General features: G+C 29.6%; 1 protein-coding gene across 2 annotated transcripts in view; it reads left to right on the top strand.

The window, feature by feature from the left end:
• The window catches only part of LOC106463471 (E3 SUMO-protein ligase RanBP2-like), a 111885-nt gene that overhangs the window by 75930 nt on the left and 17353 nt on the right, over nt 1-18602 (top strand). For both annotated transcript variants that reach the window (XM_013923506.2, XM_013923503.2), the window contains exons 32-39: nt 879-1039; nt 5246-5306; nt 6434-6571; nt 8456-8854; nt 13376-13579; nt 13916-14091; nt 14282-14375; nt 17916-18115. In XM_013923506.2, coding sequence (XP_013778960.1) covers nt 879-1039; nt 5246-5306; nt 6434-6571; nt 8456-8854; nt 13376-13579; nt 13916-14091; nt 14282-14375; nt 17916-18115 — 1433 coding nt within the window. The remainder of the gene's footprint in view (nt 1-878; nt 1040-5245; nt 5307-6433; nt 6572-8455; nt 8855-13375; nt 13580-13915; nt 14092-14281; nt 14376-17915; nt 18116-18602) is intronic.

Here is an 18602-nt window from a genome sequence, read left to right as displayed (position 1 = left end):
GCATCTGGGTGTATTGATTTCACACACCTGTTGTATGGTTTGTTTTATTACATTGCAAGAAATATTTGAAAACTTAAGAAGAACTTTTCAAAGATTAATTTAGATTGATATATGGTAATATAAAAAAAATAACTAAAAACCCCTTAAATATTTTTCACACACACATACCATCATTATAAGAAGCCTATTTTTTGGTTTGCTGACCCAAGCTGTTCTAATGAGCCACAAACAGGCAAAATTACAGTCCAAGGCAGAAGGTCCAGTGAATCAAAGAATACATTAGCCCTCTATGTCACAAATTATATTTTCAATTTTTTGTTGAAAAGACTGTAATATTAACATCAAACAGTTGGTCATATGTATAACATAAAATAAATTAAGCATAATGCTATAATATTGTTCACACACTTAAATTGATTTAGTTAACTATATGGTGAGTTAAAAAAAAATCAAAACCCCATGAAAATTATGTAGCTTTTTAAATAATTTATCAAATTTTTATATATGATATTGTTTGCGGTATTTTTTTTTAATGAACAGAAATGCAGATTTTAATAACTGATTTCTTTGTCTTTTAAAATTCTTTTAACACTTTCCATTAGTTTTAGTGTATAAAACTGTAAATTTTTTATTTGTTTTGATTCAAAAGTATGAAATGGCATATAGTTTTACTGTGCTTATGATCAGTAGCATACAAGAAAAATGATTTTCTTACTCTACAAAAATTGCAACGAATTGTCTGTTTTAAATTGTTGACTAAAAGGTTTCATTTAATATATGTAATAAGTTTAACATTATGAGTAAAGCTTTATTTAAGATGCTTTAATAATAAAAGTACAGAGTATTTTTTGATCTGTAATTCTGCTGTTTTGTTCTAGAATCAGGTCATCAGTCAGAACAAATTACTTCTACAAAAACAAATAAAGAAGCACTTGAGGATACCTCAAAATGTGAAACCATCATTTTAAAGAAGTTGGTTGGAAAGATCAACAATAATGCTGAAGGTGAAACGGAAGGAAATATCATCTCAGAAAAAACAGTAAGCTTTTTGTTGTATGACTAAGAAACCAATGATTATGAAATAAAAATAAGAAATAAAATTTCATGATTAATTAAACTATGATTTTGTACAAGTAAAATGCATTATTAAATGTATTTGTTTTTAAAAAGCCATTTCTTACATTTAATATTTTGTTGTCAAAATGATTAGAAATATGGATCTGAAATACATACTTCAGACATTAATTTCTGAGAGATGGACATTGTTACTTTCTTTTTTAAAAAATGTATGTGTGTTGTCTGGAACAATAAAAGTTACAAGACTTCTATTATATAGTCTATGAGCAGTTTATCATAGGAGCTCTAAAATTTATTTCTGTTGGACACCCATGTTAGAAAAGGTTTGATGTGTTCTGATATTTGGAATATATCTGAGGAATAAGAAAACTAAGTTGTAATTATGGTTCAGTCGTGTGGATAAAGCTAGGGCCTTTAGACTTTTGGAGATAAATCATCTTAAAAAACTACAGTTGTATTTGATTTTCTTGGCAATATTTAGAGCAGATGCTCTTTTTCAAGCCAGAAACAAATCTGTCGGTTAATGACAACATACACATACAACAGTTTAAAGGAACCATGCCCCTTTCTTTCAAAATTAAGGGGATAACCTTCAGACATACTGAAAAGTGTTACTAAGGGTGTATATTTAGTTGATGGAATAGGATTTTGTTAGTACTGTTTTGCTAATTGCTTCCACATTAAAATTATTTTTATAATTCAACAACACTTTTTAAACTTATGGAGTGAAATCTTAAGTAATCTGCATAGGTACGGCACATTGCATCTATGTAAATTAGCTGTGCTTAACCCAGAACATCATGCTTGGGTGCATCACTAGTTTATTGATATTAACATCATGTGAAGTAGTTCTATAGGGTTATGCTAGTTATTACTTGTCAATAATGTAAATTATGCGATAAGTACTGTTATCCTTATTTACTTTCTTCTATGAGTAGATTTCCAGTAATGAACCCTTTTTTTTTGGATCCAATAGAAATCCATGTTAGTTGCCCTTGAAATGATTGTAGTCACATCTATTACTTAAGGCATGTGCATCAGAAAAAAAAGAATATAGGCTTATTTGAGGAACTTACATTTCACAGATTTGACAGGCGTGCCACTGAGTCTGTAATATACTGTTTTAAAGAGAAAACGCTTAAATGCTCACATTCTCAGCTCAGCATTCTGCTATATACATTACATATGCTCTAACTCTAATTTTTGTGATAAATTTTGGAAAAGTTTTATCATTTTGAGAGGATGTATAAAGAAGCTTAATTTGTACCACTGATCCACAACCACAGAAGTGGCTTTTGACTTTACATAAATGTCCCTTTAAGAAAATGACCTGAAGCCTTTTCTAACAAGGGTGATCAACAGAATGTAATTCTTGGAAAAGAATACTGGAAAGAAATCCGCCGTAAACATAAATTATATTGATGCATTGTTTTGTGAACAGATAATTATCCATTTCCCAGTTAGTACAAGCTTCATTCCAACGGGAAAGATAATGATTAGCTTTGATGAATTTGTATCAGTTTTTGTCGCATAGCTAGAAATCCAGAAAAATTGTGATGGTTAGGGAAAATTGTCTATTTTCTTTGGTGCGATATTTCATTAAATAAAAATTATTTGTTTGTTTGTAATTAAGCACAAAGCTACACAATGGGCTATCTGTGCTCTGCCCACCACGGGTATCGAAACCCGGATTCTAGCGTTGTAAGTCCGCAGACATACCGCTGTGCCACTGGGGGGCTAAAAATTATTTAGTGCATTTTCGTATAAAAAAGTAGTGTTAAGTGTCATCGACAGTTAACATAAAAAAAAAAGGAAAACCCGGGTAAGTACATTATTTCTTTTTTTCATGTTTACTCTTTCTTTATTATTATAAAAGTAACTAAACTGTAAAATTAAGGGTCTCTTTAGGTTAGTTAAAGTTAGATTAGGTAAAATAAATAATAATAAGAAATGTTTCACAAGGCACACATGATTTGCACATTCCCCAAGTGATTTACAACTTATAATGATGCAAATAGTAGTTAGACACGGTTCAAAGGGCAATAAAATTTAAGTATAAATAGATGTATACTGTTAAGAGTTTAAAGCTACTTAGGATAAATGAACGTAGTTTTATATGACAATTTGAAGTCATTCTAGAAAGAAAAAAGGGTAATTTAGATTTAATTAGATTTTTATTAATTTTTTATACTTATGAGGTCAGCCAATTTGACCAACCACGTATAGAGTTAGGGTAGAGAAAATAACAGATAAAGTACAAAGTTTTATTGAAAACGTATATAGGAGGTTTTAGAGATTACACAAATGATATTTGAGATTTTGGGGATGAAGAAGTTTTTTTTTTAATCATAACATAAAAATCACTTTGCATTTAGACTAGTAACAAAATAGACTCTATGTTTATAAACAAATCTTAAGTAAAGTTTCTTCATTAAAAAAATCTGATTTTGTGTGTGCAAAATACTTGTAATGTTTACTAAAAGTCTACCAAATTTTATGAAGATACACACTTTATTAAAAGTTATAAGTACTTAACATGTGCAAATATGTATACGAATTCTTGTATTTATATCAAGCCCGTTGCAAAAGGGTTAATAAATTAACAAGTACTACTGGTCATCCACCTCTAGTGATTGTAACCATAAAGCAAACACAAAACTCCCATAACATCATATAACATACCGTAGAGGTAGATATATTTTAAAGCACATGTTAGTGAACTTGAATAAATCAGGTTTAAAAAGAGTAAATATTTTAATAACTAATAAAAAAAATTTGTAGTTATTTTCTTTTCAAACAAATGTCAGCTGTTTGGAGAAAGAAACATGACAATGCAAGATTTATACAAAAGATTTGGTGTCTTAAAGAAATTGAGAAAAATGTATTAGTCTTTTTAATCATGTCACTTTATCTGTTTGAAGATGAATTACTTTGAGAAATGGTTCTTTTTAATCTATATAAATATAATAATACTGTCTGTTGACTGTCCATGTAACTACTTTGCAGGGTGTGGATGGATTTTCACCAAAATTGGTATGGAGGCTCATTAGATCCATGTGGGGGGTACATACAAATTTTCAGTTTTGCAGGTTTTATGGGCATTTTTTGCAGTTTTTACCACTACTTTGCCCTCAGTAGACAGTTCTTCACAAAATTGGGTCCATGGGGAGATGCATACAGATTTTCAGTTTTGCAATTTTATGGTCATTTTTGCATTTTTTACCACTACTTTGCTCCCTGTTGATGGATCTTCACCAAATTTGGTATGAAGGTTTGTTGGGTCCATACAGAGATACATGCAAACTTAAAGTTTCACGTTTTGTGTTTTGCCGTTTTCATGGGCATTTTTGCATTTTTACAATTACATATAAGAGAAGCAACTTTTCGTGTCTTAAGATAACCTTTCATTAATCATGAATTTACATAACTTTCATCTAGAGGACGGGTACTCCAGCTAGTATATATATTATTTTTGCTTGGTTAGGTACACCAATTATACAGGGAAATCTTCACAATTTTTTACTTTATCAACATCATTTTTCATGGTTTTATTTTGTATTTTCTGTTGAATAAATATGTGTGATTGATTGGGTTTTAAGCTATGTTTATTGACTTACATTTTATTATTAAAACGTCTATGAATTACATTAAATTAAGAATTAAGAACTTATTATTTATAGATGTGTATGAGACTTTAATAGATACATTAGTTATTATCACAGCCCATTATGTACAGTTTTTGTAAAAGGAAATAAAGTTACTATGAGGAATCATCTGTAAAGTTGTACTACTTGAGATATTATTTGATTCTAAATATATTTATTAATTTTTGATAAATGATGTTAATAAATATATAAAAATTTTATTTAAAGAAAAATTCAATTATGAAAAAGTGGCAATTTTGACCATTAACAAACTTCTACTCAAAAATAAATTAAGAGAAAAATTACTGTGTAATACTTAGCTTTTTTTTGCAATGTAAGTGTAAGAGTAATATACTTTATGTGTTAGTAGTATTATATGATACTTGTTTTCATTTTTATTTGTTACACACACTTCAACTGAAACTTCATGTAATAGTTACTTTACAGATTAAGAATTATAAAAGTTTTTTGGGCAGGGTTCATAACTGTATTATAAAATTTAATTTATGATTTAAAACTCTTAGGGCAAGCAAATGGCAGTCCAGGCAGAAAATTGGGAAAAAATTCCACCCAAGGATCTAAATGGTAATGATTACTCTTGCACATACATGTGCACTAATGTGATTAAAAGCTTTATGTGCTTTTACAGTCAATGATAAACAAAGGTGATGATTTTATTTCTATCTATTATTTGTAAAAGATAGTTTCATAAAATTTAATGTCCACTGTAAGCAAAGGACAGAATTACATGTAAATTTACCATAAATTAAAAAAAAAGTGCATTTTGAGAAGCATTTACTTGTATTACCTAGAGTATATTGTTGCATTATTAAAGTAAGTTTCTGACATTTTGTTATTTTTGTACTCTGTATTTCAACATTCATGGGGAAAGTATACAAAATACTTGAACACAATGAAATGTGCTTACTAGTTTAATATTTTTAAAATCATTCATTTACATGATGTCACTTCAGAGATCTCAACAGTATAAAAAAGAAATAATGCACTGTGTGTACTTACGTTTTACTTGTTTTTACTGGTTTGAAACACTTTTTGGTAAAACATGAAAATTGTGTATGTTGTGATACTGATATTAAGTTTCGTTTTTAGAATACACTTTACAAATATTTATACTGATGAATGAACTTTCTGATGACAAATACATTTTAGAATTACAATTCTTGGTTGTAAGAAAAAAAGTATAACGTAAATTTGGTGTTGTTTCCTGACTACCTCTCGTCATTATATCTGCAAAAAACAAAATTTAAAACATTCTTAGGGTTTGAGAACTTCAAGTGTTAATAAGTATAATATTAATATGTTTTATACTTATAAATATACAGATGAATTGTGAAGTTACAAATTGTTAAGTTGTTTGTTTTTTTATAGCTAAACTAAGTTTCTGTAATTAAATTAAACTAAAGTTTATAATTATTTTGCTTATTTGTAGTTTTTGATTTTTTTCTATACATACTGCTTTAGGATGATTAACATCTTAAATGCAGCACAGATAAAGGTTTTTTAATGGTTCCTTAATTCTCCCATTCTACCACAAGAAGCAAAGGTATAAACTATAATTACTTATCAAGCCATCAATAAAATTGATTTTTGTTCTTAGTGATAGTGATTGGATTTGCTATCTTGCTGTTATAGATATATTTCTTATTTGCTCTTTTGTTTTATATAGATAGTGTATTTATTGTGTGTTATAGAGCCTGTGCTAATAACATATGAAAAGAAACCTACAAAGGATCAAATTCAACTAGCAGAGAAATTGAAACTACCTCCAACTTTTTTTATGTATGAAGACAAGCCACCCTGCCCAGGATGTAGAGGGTGTATTGATAATGGTAAACACTCTGTCTTGTTTTTACTTTTTCACTTAAACTCAGATGTGAATACGGATTTTCATAAAATCCCAAAAGCTATATTTAAACATATGAACAAATCTTGTATGAATTTTATAAAGACATATATTTATGTATTTTCCATAAATTGATTTCTATTCAAAAAAAGTTAACAGTATTTTCCCAATTTATATAACAGTGTATTGATGTATATATTCTATGTTGTTGTAAGTATTAGCAATATCTTATGTTATAAGGTATATATTGTGTTAAATAATTCATAACTAATTAAACTGTGAAACTAGACAAAGATTGACCAAAATCTAGACAATTTCTATTGATTTCAAGCAAGGTTGTTTGCATACTCCAGTTACAAACTGAACCTTCTGTGCAAACATATGGTAATTAATTTTTTTTTCATATCTCACATGCAGAATTTGAACCTGAAACCATTCATGCTGTTGAGCTAGATGATTAATCCACTAGCATTTACTAGTCAGGCAAATTTTAGCTCAAACTATTGCATTCTTCTCTCCTCACACACAAGTTCTGTCCAAGTCTTATCTCAGGGTTTTGGTACAACCATAATGTCGGGCCCTAGTTTTTGTTTGTTTTTTCATTCTTTTTTTGGTATTCTGAATTTTGCGTCTCCCAGGCTCGGAATCAAACCTGGGTCCTTCTAGATACCAGGAGAGTACTCTTCCAGTGGAGCTATAGGGTTAACTTATGAGTTTTCACCAGTTAAACATTTTGTAGCAAACTACTACACATGCTGTAATTTTGTGTTTTGATGGTATAATACAAACATGGAATGCTTTCACTTTCATTTAGTTTATGTGTGGTGAGGTCTCAGATGTGTTTGTGGGAACTCGGAGATTAACTTTGGGTTTATAATCAACTTTGATTATGTCCTTAAAGCTTTTTGTATGTTTCTGAGCTGAAAATACATGTGACTCACCTATGAAAAGTTCAAACTCAGAAATTCTGTGTGAAATGTTAATGGTCATAAAACAGTATAATAGTACCTTATTAAAAGTTGGGTAATATATTGAATTGACTTTCAAATACTGAATTGTGATATAGTTTCTAGAAATCCACTTTATCTGACTCAAAAGTTTTGTCTAGTGGTTGCTGTAGTTGATATGTTATTAATAGTTATGATATTTTATCATATACAGTCAACATTTCTTAGAAGTAGAGAAGATAATTGATTTAGAATAGAAAGCTATGTAGTAGTTAGGTTTCAAATTTTGCTATGAGCTATGTTTATATTAGTTAAATTGTTTATAACTAAATTAGACACATGCTGCTGTAGGAAGTATAATCAATTAAGCACAATATACAGCCATATATACCATTATTGCAAATTTTAAAGTTGTTTATGACATTTTTATTTATTGAGTGAGTATTGTTTACAGTGGTTATATGATTCAGTCATAATTCCTCAAAGATGAATCTTGGTTTGTAATGGTAAGTTTTATGTCAGCTGAGTATTTCTTCAAGTTTTCCAAATACCAGGCAAACATGAAAAAGTTTTAATCAACTGTACTAAACAGATTTTTTTTTCTCCAAAGTTTCTTTTATATGAACAAAATTTTACTTTGTTTGTGTGTGTATGTGACTGTATGAAGTATATTGTATACTTGGGTATTCATACGAATCTCTTGCTAAAGCATATGGTTTGATAGAGCGGTATAGGGAGTTGTCTAGTGCTAAAATTAGAAATTGTGAAAGTTGAACATGTTTTTCTTTCATCATCTTACTATTAATGTCTATTATGGGAAGAGTAAGTTAAAAACAACTTTATATTTCTGCACAACAAATTATAATTTTTTTCATCGGTCTTACATTGTTTTTTAAAATCTGAATTATTCTTTCTGGCTTTAGAAAGTCTAGGGGAAGCTGGTGCACTTCAGTGTGCTATAAAGTCAAGTGCAGTTACTACTGAATCTTCTATCACCTCTTCTAGTATTAGTGATGTAAAACTAGACTTAACAGTTTCTTCTGAAAGTAAAGGTGAATGTATAACAGACACTTCAAGAGCAGCTACATCACCTTGCCAGACGATAAGTACTTCCTTAAGCACTGATTCATCTGTTTTTGGTGCTAATTTGGATACATCTAACTTCTCATTTGAAGCCTTAGCAGCACGGTCTTCTACATTTAACAGTACTGCTGGATCATCTCCCATGAAAAGTAAAGAAAACTCTTTTGTGTTTGCTGGAGCTGGGAAACCACTTTTTGGTGGTGTAAAATGTCAGGATCCTGTAGCTGGGAGTGAACAAGGTAAGTAGGAGCAAGATTTGTATATACTAAATAAATTATTATTAGTCAGCTTTAGATATGCTATTAGTTAGTAAGATTAAAATGCTGAAGAGGAGAATTACTGTTTCCTACTAAGATATTTCTTGTTAGTGTTTCTTTTGGGAGTTTTGCATTTCTACTGTACTTACAGTGAGCATTATTTTTGACTGATGCATTTCAGTCTGACTAAACTTCCTGTTTCTTGATGTAATGACCTGAAGAACCTCAATTCAGTAGTACAACATTGTTACATTATAGTAGTCATAAGTTAACTTGAAAAATATTTTGGGCTTAGCAAGACATACTCTAATTTCAACTTTTTTTAATCAACCCTACCTTGGTGTCACATGGATTTTTTATAGCTTATGAACAGAAATTAATAGCTTTTAATCACTGTGTTCATAATCTTACCCTGAAAGTCTAACAAGAGGGCAAACATTTTCTAACAGTTGTCTGAGAGTATTAGATAATATTATGATTATTCAAGTCTCAGAAAACCTTAGATAATTCTCTGAATCTACTTTATCCCGTAAAGATAGAAAACAATACGTACTTGATAAACAGGGCACTTTCTGTTTCCCAGAAAACATTTTATATTCATGTAGAAGAAATGTCAACTTTATAAGTGGGCTCTTAATTATTGGGATGCTTTAATTATGACTTGGTTGCTGCTTTGTTTCCATGTGTTTTAAAAGTACTATGCAACAACTGTGGAAATGTTGTTTATAACAAATGCATTACATGTAATATGGTAATTAAAAGTACATCACAGCTTGAAGAATATAAAGTTTATAACACAGTCATAAGTAAGCAAAAACAACAGACTGAATACCTCTGATAGTTTGTAAGCCTGAAACAATAACATTGTTTATATATGAATTATTCCATTTTTACATATATATATATGTTATTTCAGTGGATTGTCATTGCTTATTAGGTATCCTTAGATCTCATTAGAATGGTACTTTAGAGTTATTCTTTTTTTTTCCACATAATACAAGCTTATACTCACTCGACTCTTCAATGGTCTTTTCTTTTTAGCAATGAAGATGTTGTGTTTAAATCTAGTATTGTACACAGTCACATTAAACAGCATTGTAATACATTAGTAGGTTAAAAAATATAAAAAAATTAAATCTTCTTTTTTTATACTTAAAAGTAACTTGAAAATGATGAATTCATACTGTTATTCAATATAGGTATAGGATATCAAAAAATGAAATAATGAACCTAACTTTTTGAGTTCATTTCCTAAAACAGCCTGATACAGAAGAAATTAATATTTTCTTGGCCTTTGATTTTTTTTCTTCTCATGTTGGAAATACTTAACCAAATTGCTTGAAACTTAGGTTGAACTTACTAAACAGTCAAAATCAATTTATATCTAATAAATACACTTTATTTTCAATGATTTATTAGTGATGTGCATATTTTTTACTTTGAGAAACTTAAAAATAATATTTACCAAATAGAGGTTTGAATAACAGTAATATTTTGTCTTCACTACCATACTTGTTACATATTACAATTTCAAATAGCCTAAAACTGAGTTAAATTGTACTTTGGATTTAATAGTTACATAAATGCCAATATGTATCCAATTTATATTTGCCAACAAAATTGATACACACAATTTTCTTTTTTAATACAGATATGTTTTAATATGCAAACAACAATACAACTTACAATAACAGTTATTGCAAATAGTTATTACAAACAATATAAAGTCTTCTTTCTGGTCTGGAACTTTCTTGATATCTTATTGAGGTTTCACAATGAGTGAGTTAATTTTGAGTTGATGTAGGTACAATTCACTTAATAGGGAGCTAGCTACCTCTGTGGTCTTCACTGATCACACGCCAATTTTTATTTTCACCAATGAAGTTAGATAAAGTTTTCCTAAAAGTACTAATGTCCGATGTGAATTTACTGAAGTTGAATGATTTGTAATGTTCAAAATTTATAAACATTGCTGGTCAATATATCTGAAGTTCCCAATTAATAAGCAATAATCACAATTATAGCTTACGAAGTTTATAGTACACCAATTACAGCAAATCAATAATAGATACTGTTTCTTGGCACGTTACGTTGGTTATATTTATAGGCGTGTAGAGAGTTTCTCTAAAATTCAGATTATGTAACAATACAAAGCTATATTAGCATTTATGTACACACACACATTGTTGATTCTTACCCTCAAGAATCTTCTACAACTTTAGAGAATAGGCCAGAGTTTCGCAATACATATTTAACAGTATACGTTATGTACATTTCTAAATATAAATTTAATTTAAACAAACATCAGTATTAAAATGAATATAGAATAATAAATCTGTCACATACTCTACAAACCTAATAAGGCTTACTTGATGTCTTGTTATAGAAGAAAATTCTAATAGCTTTCAAACAAATATAATTCACTAATCTGTGGTTGATTTCTAATTCATCTAAACTTTCCATTAGATACCATTGTTCTCTGTGTGAACTAGTTCTTTTCCATGTAATCATAAGTTACTTCTCATACCACTTCATTCACTCTACATTGACATAAATAGTTTATAACCTGCTCTATACAATGGTATTTAAACTTTGCTTTTGCTTTTTTCAAAGCAGGGGATCATTATTATTTTTTCGGATCACATACTGGGAGATCATTAAAGGGTGGGAATGTAGGCTGTACCTTATAAAATGTGTGAAAGAGAAAGAAAATGATGGAAGAAACAAAACATTAATAACAATTTTGGCAAGGGATGATAATTTCTTAGCAAATATAAACTTATTCTTTGGGATGGGCTAAATATTTTTTGCATATCCCTCAGGAGCCAAGGGGTGTTTTTAAACTACAATTTCTTGAATATCAAAAGTAAGTTCAATCCAGAAACTCCCAAAGAGGGTGGTTTTGAACATATCTTTTCTAGACAAGGTTTTGTTTGTTAATTGATAAATATTTAAGTGAAATACAGCATCCTCAAGTCTCCATACTAGCTTGTACTGAGGTCTACCCACTGGGAGCAAATTCAGTATATATCAATTAAGCCACATTCTCAGCATCATTAATTAAGCAGTTGCCAACCTTTTATGCTTCTGCTATCACCTTTGTATGTTTAGCTTTCAACTGAGATATGAATGATTTCATTTTCAATTCAGTAGGGAAGGATCGAAGCATCACGATGAACACACAGGAACACTTTGAAAGCAGCTACAGGCAAAAAATTTTACTCGGCTTGCTTCACAGTATCTACCAAGGTGGTTCTTAATGGTTCCTGAATACCTCTGCATGTCATTTAGAGACTTCGATGTTTCTTGTACTTGGCCATTAAGCTCATGATGCACTGACAGATTTCAGTCACCTTACCACTTCAAATCACTTTTTGCAGCCCCAATGCTAAAAGAGTGTGGGAAATGCCTTATTTTTAGTCTATAAACATGCCAAAAAAATTTCATTTCAAATTAAGAAAAACCAGATTGGTTAGTTTGTTTTTTTTCAACAAAATGTCCCCCCACTGGCTTGTGTGGGAGTCTGTTAAAAAAAACTTAAGCACATTGTTTACAAGAATCTCTTTGGAGATCTGCAGAAATGTAAGATTGAACATTTTTTACTTTTTTCTTTGCAAATAAATGTAGCAGAATGAAAGAATATATTTATTTTAAATATTTTTGAGTAAAAACTTGTTGAAAAAGTATTATTTGTACTTACATTTTGAAATTTGATATAAGGTGTGATTCTTACCTGAAAGGTGCTTGCTGATTTGGAAATGTTGAAAGATTAATGAATTGACTATGGTCAAGGCTCATTCATGAACAACTCGTGTTGGGAGAATCTAACAAGGTTTTCTAAATTATTAAAAAATACTTATGACAATTACATTTCATTTTGTAGTACAATAGAAAATATTTTATTACCTGTACAGGTTGTTATCCTTTAACATAATGTTACCTAAAATAAATTCATACATATTTGAGTGTATTGACGTGTATGTAGATCTATCACTAGAGTAACCGAAAGTAGAGCAATTTTTACAGATTATTTATGGCTTGAAATCTAATTTGTGTAAGTTTTTATTTTTTGAAATTTATAATATGAGAAATTTCACAATAAAGATATTTGCATTATTTTCATTTAAACTGAAACAATTTACACATTGGTGTTTCACATTTATGTTTTCTAAGTAAAATTTCCATGAATTTTGCTATAGCAAAGTGCTTTTAAGATTGCAATATTTCTTATTTGTTGTATCATATGTGATTTTCAGTTTATAACAGCAAATGGCTTGTGGGTACAAAGCATTTTATATTTTAGTATGTTGAAAAATTATATAAAATTAATTTTAATTTTATCTGTAATTCACTAGTGAAATTAATATTAAATTCATGTTGTTAACTGTCAACTACATTGTGATGTAACAAGTTCTCACACAGTTTTGATTTTAATAATTGTTCCCTTAAAATGTTATTGAAAATTTGAATCTCTTTGTAACACATTCTTTGTTTCCCCTTCAGATGATACACAGGTTGTGCCAAGTCAAGAAATTCATTTTGAGCCTGTGATCCCACTTCCTGAATTAGTGGAAACCAAAACTGGGGAAGAAGAAGAGTTGCCAGTGTTCTGCCACCGAGCTAAGCTTTACAGATTTGACAAAAATGTCCAGCAGTGGAAGGAGAGGGGTGTGGGAGATTTCAAAATACTTAAACACAAAAATCAGTGTAAGTAGGCTTGGGTATACACTAAGAATGTATGTGTTTGCACTGTTGTGCAAAAAAAAGAAAATTGTTTTGAAAATGTTTTTCTTGGAAATGTTGCTAAAATGGTGTTGCATCACTGAATATCTAAATAAAAGTTATGAGATAAAGTGTTTACTATTTGAAAGCTCACGGTGGGTCCATTGATTATCTTAGCTAATTTTGAATCATATATGTGAATATTTTTGTATACGATTATTTTGTTAGTCCTAAGTGTTTGGTGGTGTTTGAAATGCATTATTCTAGTGTCTTGCACTTGAGCTTTAATCTCTTTATTGAGTTTGATATATCTTCTTTCAGGTCGATTTCGACTTCTCTTACGTCGACAACAGGTCCACAAAATAGCCTGTAATCACTATATTACTGCTGATATGAAGTTGAAACCCATGCCCACTACTGAAAATGCAGTTTGCTGGACAGCTGTAGATTTTGCAGAAGAACAACCAGTGTCAGAATTTTTAGCTGTTCGATTTAAGGTAAAGCAGAGTAAAAAAAAAATGAAATTTTAACACAACAAATTACAGATTTAGCTGGAAAATAAAGAAATATTGTTCTGGTTAAATATTGAAACATAGTTTACATACACTCATTCAGTTCAAATACAGTCATTGCAATTGAATATAATTGTTTAAATAGACTTAACAATGTGATTGTGTTTATTTCTAGACAAAAGAGTTAGTAGAAGAGTTCAAGGAAAAGTTTGAAGAATGTAGAAAAGCTGTTGAAATAAAAGCAAGTGATAAAGAAGAGTCTGTGTCAGGTCAGTATTAAATTGTATCTTAAGATGCCTTGTAAATTCTGTTTAATGTATTATATTAAGGAGGCCAATTCTTGTGGGTAAATGCAACACATCTCTACCATGCAATTCCAACATGGTCAATTTTGACACAGAAAAATTGAAAACTGTCTGCATCACTGCATGGGACATGTAAAAAGTTATCTTTTTACCATATCCCATGTAAATTTGTTAAAATATGACTCATTAATTGACCAGAAACCCCCAAATTATTCTTTTTTGTGAGCTCTGACACCCTAAAATGACTCAAAATTAATAAATCAAATTTGCTTTTGTATGCTAGTGTGTTGGGTCCATGACGATTTATATTTATGTCAATTTTCACCTTGATTGCTGTAAATATATACAGGAGCCCAAAATATAAATGTTTGGGTTGTTTCACCTTTCTCCCCATAAAATCCTTGAAAAAGGCCTAAACCATAAAATGAAAAATGTGTCTTGGCATATTGGACCAAGCTATAACACCATCAAGTTTCAAGTCAATCCACTTAGAAATGAAAGAATGGCAGTTGATTGAAAGACATTTGGAAGAAGAAGAAACAATAAAAAACACTGTCTCTCTGCAGAGACATAGTTAATATAAACAAAGAGTATTATGTGGGTAGCAACAAGATGTTAATCTTGCACCATTTAAAATTTGCTGTAGTTTACATTGTGAATATATAAAAACATTTTGTTATAACTCTAAATTTTAAAAGTCTTGCACCCTATTGTTGTAGAAGTAACATTCCAAAGTGCTAAAAATTCTATGATTTAATATAATGTTGTACCATTGCAAAGTTTGCTATGAATTTGTAACTTGAAAGTGAAGTATAGATGTGTTTAATATAAGTTACAAAAATGTATGGAATTAGCTAAATTAACTATTAAAGGTTAAGTTGAAGTAGCAATAAATTCTTAAGATAAAGTTTGAATTTTATTTAAAAAATTTAAAATGTAAATGATAAAGTTTCTATAAAACATAATGAAAAATGTTATTTATATGTTAGTTACTACCCATCCACTATTTCCTGTCTTGTTTACAAGATTAGGTTAGTTCATGATTTAAAATCTAACTGGTATGATGTTTTCTACCACATTACTCTCATGACTGTTATTGATTTCGATTCATTTTCTTTCTGCTAAAAGGCACTGCCATAGCATACAAAAATCTTTCCTGCAATGCTATTTTCATGATATAAAAGACTGTTTCGCTTAGATAGTATTGATTAATTTAGTTTTGTGAGTGAATATTTTATTATTGTTTAGTTTTGGTTATAATAAGAGTTAAAATCAGATGATTGTAGGAAGTTTTTGTTAATAATTCATTGATGTTGAGAATATCGAATGTCATGTGCAATATACTGACGTCAAGAATATATAAAATGGCTTTTACTTATACTTCTTAGTAGTATAAATATATACTGTGTTGTTGTTGGGCTTAGGATTCTTGTGCAGTAGATGTCTGCAACTTTTTGATGATAAATTCAATGATCAATGAACAGCATGCACTTCACTTGTTTTCAAAATAATATATATATTCGGAAGAAGTTAAATGTATTTACAACAAATTCTTCAAACTATACAGATTATAGGCATATCATATATAGTTCTCTTCTTATCAAAAGCATACTTAGGCTTATTAAACTTAGAATTTCTGTTCACAAGCTGAACAATGTTCTCTATTACTATCGCACTAGTTTTCTGTGTGGGATTCACTTACAATTGTGGTGCAAGTTAACGTAATCTGTTCCTTTTGTCAAGGTGCACTCAGGCTGATTCAATTACTTTAGAACCACGCTTTGACGGAATAAATTATTATTCTTTCTCCTTTTCTAATGTTAGTCTTACTCTAACATATTAAACATTAGGCCTGTCACTTCTATGGTAGTTAACTTCACGCCAGACTTTTCCTTGTCCTTAACTTTATTCTCTTCTGCTTTAGTCTGTTTGCTGTTTCAGTTCATCTCACACTATTTATATGTTTATCACTTAATCTTCTGTCCACCTAGAAATCTCTATTCTCAATGTCAATGTATTGCATGCGACATTCAATAATCTTAACATCAATGACTTATAAATACAACTTCCTGCAATCATTTGCTTTTAACTCTTATTATAACAAAAACTAAACAATAATAAAATAGTCACTCACAAAAATAAATTAATTGATAATATCTAAACTAAATAATCTTTTATATTATGACAGTGATGATTTGTCCACTTCAGCTTGTCTGTTGATTAGTGTGCAGAACATGAGCATAGACGTAGTATTGGCAGGATTTATAACAATTTCTGTCTCTGAATCATTTTCTCACCCTACTAAGGGACAGTTGCATCTTGCTTTGGATTTCAACTTTTCTAGAGCCTCCACTGTATACCAGTTTTATCAGCAAAAGTTAACTATAATGTTTTAATTTATAAAACTAAATTTTATCTTTATTTTGATTTGAAAAACACACAGTTTCACTGTATTTATGATCACTGACTTACAATAAAACATTTTTGTACCATAGCAAAATTATAAGCAAACCTACTTTTTGTTTAATTTGTTAATTTTGGTCATTTTCTTTGCCCGTTCAAGAAATTACTTAGGCTGATAAGACCTAAATGTAGTAAATAAGACTTAACACAACAGCCTTGTTGGCAAAACAGAACTAGATACGGGCAAATGCAAGATGATTTAGTTAAGCCTGTTTTATCGTGTTCTGTGAAATGAAAAACATTTCGTTTTCCATCATTTATAATTTAAATGAAGTGTAAAGTGATAAAGCAAAGTATTAAAAGAATTCAGGACTGTAGTTAGGGGGGAAGTTGTTCACAAAAATATTTTCTTTTAGCTAAATAACACAAATATAATCTTTTATTACTTTGTTCTGATCTATTCATAAGTCTTGCTGAACTGGAATCTGTATTGACTTACAGTTGAAACAAACAAAAAAAGAGCATTCATTGCTTGTTGAGATCACTAGCCTCTGTCTTCTCAAAGCTGAGTTATAGGAAATTTCCATAATACTATGACAACTGAGGTTGAGAAATACTGATTGGGAAAAATTGATAACATTACAAGATTAAATTGGTGCTATTGTGTTCAAAACTTTTATGAATTTTCTCCTAGGGGCTATGAGTGCCATATTGTGCTAAAAATCACGAAAGTAACAGGAACTAATGAGTGCTAAAAAGAACTCAAAATCAAAATTTGTGATTTTTCTAAATTTTTATGTATACAATTAAATAAATAAGTGTTTTTATTGATTGAATCTCAATTCTGAAATTATTTTTTTCTTTGTGGAAAACTGATTACAAAATTGTTTTGTTTTTAATTAAAAAGTGCAGGTTTACTCTTAAGGTGGGATGCACCCATCTGGGTTTAGTATAGTTAAAGAAGGGTAGTTTTGAGTAACCATTCTCTTAATAAACAGAATAGTTACTTGTAGGAGTAAAGCTCATACTTCACTTATTTAGCTGAATATTAAAGGTATATGGTATTTTTTTATCTCCTTTAATTCTGTTGTTTTCTTCTAGAATCTGTTCATCAGTCAGACCAAAGTACTACAAATACAAACAAAGAAACACTTGAGGATTCATCATCAAAATGTGAAACCATAGATCTTAAGGAGCTCATTGAAGGAAATAATGATGGGGAAGAAGAAGAAGAAGAAGATGTCATGTTTGAGAAGAGAATCAGCTTCTTCATTTTTGATCAAGAAATCAATAATTATAAGGTAAAAATAAAGCAAGTGAAATTTTACTGCTATATTCATTGAAATCTCCGAACATTGTACAAGTCAAATATACCTATGTTAGTCTTATGTTTTTTTGTTTTGTTTTCCCTAAGCTGACTTTGTTACAAGATTTATAGAATATTTTCTAAATCTAAACCATTCTTTAATTTATTATTTTGGTTGCTAGTATGGATTATTTCAAACATTAATTTGTGACAGATGGTTGTTGTTTCTTAAACATATATATGTCATCTTGCATCTAGTAACACATCAAAAATATTAGTACCATCAGGTTCGAGATAGTGTATTTTTTAGTGTTAGTTGGAAGCACTTTAGCAGCTTACACTGCTCTTCAATCAACCTAATTAAATGTAATACATAATACTTTTTAACAAAATCAAAATGCTTATACAATAAATACATCCCAGTAAAAATATTTTAACAAAAATGTAAATGGATTTGTTATTTCAAATCTATAAACACTGTA

Source organism: Limulus polyphemus, unplaced genomic scaffold (assembly GCF_000517525.1).
Source record: "Limulus polyphemus unplaced genomic scaffold, Limulus_polyphemus-2.1.2 Scaffold1416, whole genome shotgun sequence".
NCBI classification, from domain to species: domain Eukaryota; kingdom Metazoa; phylum Arthropoda; class Merostomata; order Xiphosura; family Limulidae; genus Limulus; species Limulus polyphemus.
Note: the sequence above shows the minus strand (reverse complement) of the source record. Positions and strands in the feature narration are given on the sequence as shown.